The 7,169-nt window shown below is 32.2% G+C and overlaps 1 protein-coding gene across 1 annotated transcript in view; it reads left to right on the plus strand.

Moving 5' to 3' along the window:
• LOC122577096 (dynein beta chain, ciliary-like) overlaps nt 1–6,943 on the plus strand; it is a gene marked incomplete at its 3' end in the record, with an annotated part of 21,397 nt that extends 14,454 nt beyond the window's left edge. Inside the window, exons 4-7 of the mRNA XM_043748174.1 lie at nt 2,727–2,792; nt 3,495–3,741; nt 4,051–4,263; nt 6,518–6,943. Coding sequence (XP_043604109.1) covers nt 2,727–2,792; nt 3,495–3,741; nt 4,051–4,263; nt 6,518–6,943 — 952 coding nt within the window. The remainder of the gene's footprint in view (nt 1–2,726; nt 2,793–3,494; nt 3,742–4,050; nt 4,264–6,517) is intronic.
• Between the last annotated feature and the right edge of the window lie 226 nt (nt 6,944–7,169).

Below are 7,169 nucleotides of genomic sequence, written 5' to 3' on the forward strand. Positions count from 1 at the left end.
TAAGTAATTCATTAAAATTAGTAGTAGAGAGAGACAGTGAGTACCTTGCTGTAGAGTTCTAGCACATTAAATTCTTCTGGTAGTTTGTCCAATAAGTCTTCTACTTGTCCTTTTATTTTGTCTTCTTTTGAAATATCTCCGCTTGCTGTATCGCTGGCAGTTCTTGTTAGTATACCCAATAACGTTTTAAACAAATTTTGGGAATGCCACTATTGGGGACAGCAGCCATGAGCCACATAAATAAATCGACAATACTCAGAACAATAGTGAACGCCCCATGGAATGTCGGAAAGGAGTATATACGTAAAAATCTAAAAATACCAATGGTCACGGGAGAGATTGGCAGATATATAAAAAATACAAGGAAAAAATGGCAACACATTTAAACCAACTGGCTGCCGAAGCGAGAAAAACCCATATAAACAGAAGACTAAAAAGAAAATACCTCACTGACCTCATTAAAGAAATAAAATAGGCATACTGGAAGATGGTATTCCGCTGGTGGCAGCCATCCACAAGTTATTTAGCAATAAAGTTAGAAAAATTTACAAGATGTCCAGCTGGGTAAATTGTAAAGTACAAATTAAATAAAAAAAAAAAAAATATCCAGTGTTATGTCACAGTGCCGTCAAACCATGACCCTGGAACTTCGTAAGACGTAAGAGAACAGCTCTTGTCCTGGTTCTTCGCATCTGCCCCGCTGTTGATCACTGAATATGGGAGGTGAAGGATAACAGTTTGCTTCTTTTACCGAGTGGTTTATGACACTGTTGGTCCTTGAAGAGTTTTCGGGTCTAGACTCTTAGGTCTCGTTCAGCAGTGTCATAAATCCTTACCTGTTCTATGATCTTGAACAGTATATTTGCATTTTTTACATATTATAGAAATTTCATTGTAGTATGTAGGTATAAAACTTGTGTAAAAAGATGCTACTCAACTTTTTAGTATTTTAACGTGTAAGAAGAAGTATTCGAAGTGTGTTTGAAGAGTATTCAAACTAAGAGTATTTATTTAATTCATTTAGTACAAATTATCTTACTTCTATGGGAGAAAGAAAGAGTTTTAGTATTACGTCATTGATAAATTTAAAAAATATCATTTTCCTTTTCTATCTATCTCACAAATCTGTTATTTATAAAGAAGAGCATTAAAAATAGCGGGAACACCTTGTATACTACCTGGTATTGCTTTAAGTTAAAATATTTCTTTTTTCCTTAAATTGTTTAAAATATTGTATCTCATGAATTTATTTAGGTTGTTTGTAGAAGAAAAGCATGGTTCAAAATTTGTTGAATGCAGATCTCCACCTTTTCATAAATCCTTTGAAGAAACCAGTTCAATCACGCCTATATTTTTCCTTTGTCCCTCCAGGCGTTGATCCATTGAAGGTAGGAAATTTATTCAATAGCTACAAACATTTTTTATGCATAACAGATCTGTTACTTTTTTTTTATTTACATAATATCACATCGGCTTATTAGTTATTAACAACCATATAGTGTTGTGTCATCAATGGAGACAAAAATCCAGTAGTTTGTTTACAGTCTATTAGGATAGTATCCAAAAGCTTATCAAGATTCGCCTGGATGAGCTGTTTAAAAGTTTCCCAGCTTTAATGAATGAAATATCTATCTCAGGAAAGGAAAAGAGAATTTGACTGAAGATTCCTAAGAATCTTTTGTGTTCTTTCTTGTTAAGTTCTTCGCGCCTTCAAGATTTTGGGCTAAGTATCGTGCGGTCCCTTACAATCTGCTTACTAAAAGGCATCACTACTTCCCCACTCCCTAAGAAGATCGAATTCTGCTCTTTTTTCTTCTTCCCATTCGCGACCAGACGCGCGCAACCGCGAAGTTATGACACGACTCCGCCACTACAAAGTATATGGAAAACATACATATATATATACTTGCTTTGCACACGTGCGAAATAGTAGAATAGCACGCGATTGAACGTCATTTTGCTGTTAGAATATCAGGAGTCCTTACTGAGAATTTTTTATTTACTTATTTATTTATTTATTTATCTAATGTATAGCGCTATTAACTTATAACAATAATAATATATATAATGTATAATATTGTATGCAATATATAAGGCTATATAGGGTGAAACTGTAGAAACGTTATCGACCCTCGGATTTCTATGATTTTTGGATATGATGTGGAAATATTTTGAACAACTTTTACCTATACACTATACTGTATATAAGGAGTGAACTTGTTTAGTATTCAATATATTGGCAAGAAACTATCGACTCAATTATAGTGTATTTCTGCCTATAGATGTTCATCGTGACAGCATATGCGTCGGTCCGGTTGCCAGTCGTCGGTCACTTATCTTCTGTTTATTAACAATTATTTAATTGTTTAATATTTGAACTCAACACATTGATGATATTCACTTTTAATTGAGTTATAAGTTACGAGTTATAACAGACTCCTGCAGCCTCGCATGAGTAGGTTTTGCACGAAGCCTTTAAACTCGCCCGATCCTCGTTTTCAAAGAGAAGGTAAGTGACCGGCAATCGGCAACCAAACTAAGGCATACGCTGTCACGAATGCACAACTTCAGATGCAGAGTTCACTGTAGTGATATCGGTAGTTTTTCGCGAATATCCCAGAGACTAAGCGAATTCACTTCTTATATAGGAAAGGGTTATTTGAAGTATCTATTTCTACAACATATTCAAAAACATCGAAATCGAAGAATAGTTAACGTTTCTGCAGTTCCACCTACCAATTCATATTCTCTTCTACGCTATTCAACTTTCATGCGAAAGATTTTGCCATAAAGTAAGTAATTTCGTAATAGCTTGAAACGACAAAGTTAGATGCTTCGTCCTATTTAGCGTAGATTATCATACATTGAAAGGAATAGCTTTCTGTTTGTTCATTAATATGGCATTATTTAGTTTTTATCTAACTGGGAAATGTAAACATTTTCTAATGTAATTTCAATATAAGAGCTAATGGAATTTTAAGGTCATTTTTCAAAAGAACGCTTCATTTGCGACCCATGATTCGTTGCAGATATTACGTGATCCATTAGATATCCATTACGCGATGCAATACAAAAAATTTGGCTTTGAAATTCTGTTGTACGGTATCTTTCTTTAATAAATCTGCACCGATCTGAAGGTGTAGGATCATCTACCAAAGTCGTGAGATATAATTCTTGAATACCCTGAACAACCAATAACCTATAACCAAACTGCACAACATTTAATAATTTTTCTTTAATGCAGTATAATTGTAATACATTCTTACCCCTCTCATTTCCTATACTCTGTTGCTTTCGATGACGTATCTTTTGTTTACCAGTTTATAACCTGAATTGAAGACAATTAAAAATAAGAATTATCGATACCTAATGAATTATACAAAAACATGTTACGAAAATCAACGTAATCGCATCGAATATGTATTTACAATAACGACAACGATGAAATTTCAAGACGTCGAAAAACTGGGAATGCAATTGGATTTCACTTTTAGAGGAAGAAATTTTCATAATGTGTCACTGGATCAAGGTCAAGAACCCGTAGTGGAAGAAGCCATAGAACCTTCAGGGAACGAAGGCGAATTTCACTGGGTAACTTTGCAAAATGTCCATTTGACGAAGAAACGGTTGTCTAGATCAGAAAAAAAGATTGGTCAATGCTCGGAGAATCCACATAATGATTATCGATTGTTCATTAGTGTGGAACCCAGTCCTTATCCTCATGAATCAATAATACCTCAGGTAATAAACAATTGTATAATTTGAAAAAGCAAAAGAAAATATGCACTTTTAATTAAGCTAACATGTGCTAATTATATTCTTTAGCCTTCCGTCGGTAATATGGGTTTTCACTAAGGCGGTCGGCATTACAGGTTTTTCAGTAACTGGCCTAATTTCTTATTGTTTTTTGCTTTAAAAAAATCTAAGAAAATTCTGACGTATCTATTATAGTCCCTAATTTACTATATAAGTGATACTTTAGCCAATAAGTAGATAATATCGATAAGGAACACTAATTACTAAATGTAAGGTTCGTTAAATTATACACAGGGTATACTAGAATCAGCCATAAAGATCACAAACGAACCACCATCTGGAATTCAATCAAACATCCACAAAGCGTTGGACAACTTTACCCAGGAAACTTTGGAGTCCTGCAGCAAGCAAACCGAATTCAAAGTAATATTATTCGCATTATGTTATTATCGCGCTGTACTTGCAGAACGTAGAAAATTTGGGGCGCAAGTGGTAATATGGAATAGGGTAAGTGACTTTAAATCTTAATGGATCATAACGTTAAATTAGAAATTATGGATCGAAGATTTGTAAATGTTGAAACAATGAGAGAAGGCAAAATACAATGTTTACGATACCTTGTGTAACGTAATAACTTAAAATTAATACTCTTTAACAGATGTTTTATTAATCATAAGACATACTTGGAATATATCTTTCAACTGTAGCATAATTTAAAACGTACTATAGCTGTCTTTCTTGTAACCTGCAATTAAATTAGGGAAAGCTACTAATAAGATAAAGCATTATTTTTTTCCAGTGATGATATTAGCAAAGTTCGTAAATTATATTCTTCAATAATTGTTTTTTTAGTCAATATATGTTTTAATAATAAATTATTAAATAATTTAGAACGTAACTAAGCACAAATAGCAATTAAACAAATTTCTCTGTTACTATGTTAATCGTTGTTTGAAAAGCAGATTTATATATATATATACATATATAAATTATATATATATATAATTTATGTATATATAACGTATGTGTATTGTATACATATGAATACATATTATGTATGTATATATGAAATTTATATATAATAATCATTCAGAGATAATCGTTCAGAGATAAGTAATTAATAATATTAGCAATGATTTTCGGCAATTTTTTCAAACAACCCTTTTTGTAGAATAATTTTCTGTTTAGTAAAATGTGGCTTATTCTCATTCGGAACACGTTTAAATAAATTTATATAATTATAACAAGCTTATAAGTTATAAACTAGATTTACACATATATGTATGTTCAAAAAACTATTTTCTTTGGTGTCAGTCCTATCCATTTAACTTCGGTGATCTAACAATCAGCGTATCTGTATTATTTAATTACCTGGAAAGTAGTATCAAAGTACCTTGGGAGGATCTTCGTTACTTATTTGGAGAAATAATGTATGGAGGCTACATAACAGATAATTGGGATAGAAGACTATGCAAGACATATTTAGTGAAATATTTGAAATATTTGATATATGAAAACGGAATTAGTTGAAGGTATATATGATAATTCACAATTATATTTCCAATATATTTGATTTATTAAATCTATTTTTAAATACAATTTTTTTTATAAAACTTTAAGTTTGTAAATTCTTTATTGGTTTCTTCTTGCAACAATCAAAACTTTTTAATGTTGAAACAAAATATGCTTTATATCAACGTATTTGCTTTAAGGATGCATATAATTCTTTATTATTTAATGATTACTATTCGTTTTCTTTTCTTATTTTGTACATATTTGAGGTGTTGGTAGTACGTATAGAGTGCCAAAGAAATACTTGGCGTTTTGTTTAACAGTATATTTATTCTTGCTTAACGGCTTTGTTAGAAGTTTCGACTCGCGACTTGAGCGGACGACAATTTATTCGCGTTTCTCGATTTCGACTGCTTAATCACGCTTCTTGGCCACCACTCATCTCTCAATCCATTTCGTTTCTTTTTGTCACCTCTCAATATCTCCACTACACACGCGTTCGTTAAATGTCCGCGACCGTGGTCACGTACGCCTTCTTCCGAGTATTTGGCGAAAAAACCGTAGGGATATTGTTGGCTCATTAGTCCTGTTGACACTTACGCTTCGTCGCGACCTTGCTTATGTTTTGTCTGTCTCTCCTAAACAGTCTATCAACGATGGTATACTATGTACCAACAAAACCATTGGAAAGTTTTTTGCTGTTGAGTGCCGCCACATATCACTTTGAATGATTACATAAACGATTTTTCAAGATAATAATACAATTTAAATTTATTTTTTATTTGAAAAGTAACTCTTTCATTTTATAGAAGTTTATAAAATCTAATGAAAAGATTAATAAAACTTCTTTTATTATTCTTGAATTAGTACAAGTACATATCAAATACATTTTTTAAATTATTATAATATTGCATTTTCGTTTTCGTAAATTTGTACACTTGTACAATTTCATAAAGTATTAATATACGGTTCACAAATATCTTCAAAATTGTTGATGATATATCGCTTTGCAATACATATCAAAATCAAAATATCTCTAAAATAGCCATTTCAGAGTGTGAATTTTATTCTATTATTTCTTTTGCTTTTCCAGGACTGCAACGATTAATGTCAAATAATAAAATGAAAAATATATAATTCCATATAAAAATGTAATATTAACATTCAGAAATCTTTCGGTTATCCATTCGTGAAAAAATTACATCAAATTATATACCCAAAAATAAATGACGCATATTCTGAAATTAAGGATATCAAGGCAGGAGTACCGCAAGGAAGCGTCCTAGGACCAATATTATACACGCTCTATACAGCAGACATACCAACAACTGTCAACAGTAAAACTCTAACGTTCGCGGACGATACGGTCTTACTAACTAGACACGCAAATCCAGAAACGGCTGCCGCACTATTACAGGAACACATTACAAAAATTGGAAAGTGGCTGCAAAGCAAACAAATAAAAGCGAACACCAGTAAGTGCAATCACATAACATTTACGCTTAGAAAAGGCAAAACACCAGACATTCAACTAAATGGCGCCCATATAGCACAAACAAAGTATGTCAAATATCTAGGAATACATTTAGACACACGCCTTACATGGAAGCATCACATAAAATCAATAACAAACAGAATGCGTGAAAAAATGAAGCAGATGTACTGGTTAATCAATAGAAAATCTAAATTAAGCATAATGAATAAACTAAATATATACAAAACAATAATCAAACCAATCTGGACATACGGAGTCCCACTATGGGGGATGGCAGCAATGAGTCACATAAATAAAATAGAAACAGAGCAAGCAAAAATCCTAAGGACAATAGTTAACGCTCCATGGTACGTCAGAAACGAAGATATACGAAAAGACTTAAAGATTCCAACAGTTAAAGAGGAAA

The sequence above is a fragment of the Bombus pyrosoma genome, linkage group LG17, assembly GCF_014825855.1.
Source record: "Bombus pyrosoma isolate SC7728 linkage group LG17, ASM1482585v1, whole genome shotgun sequence".
Classification (NCBI taxonomy): domain Eukaryota; kingdom Metazoa; phylum Arthropoda; class Insecta; order Hymenoptera; family Apidae; genus Bombus; species Bombus pyrosoma.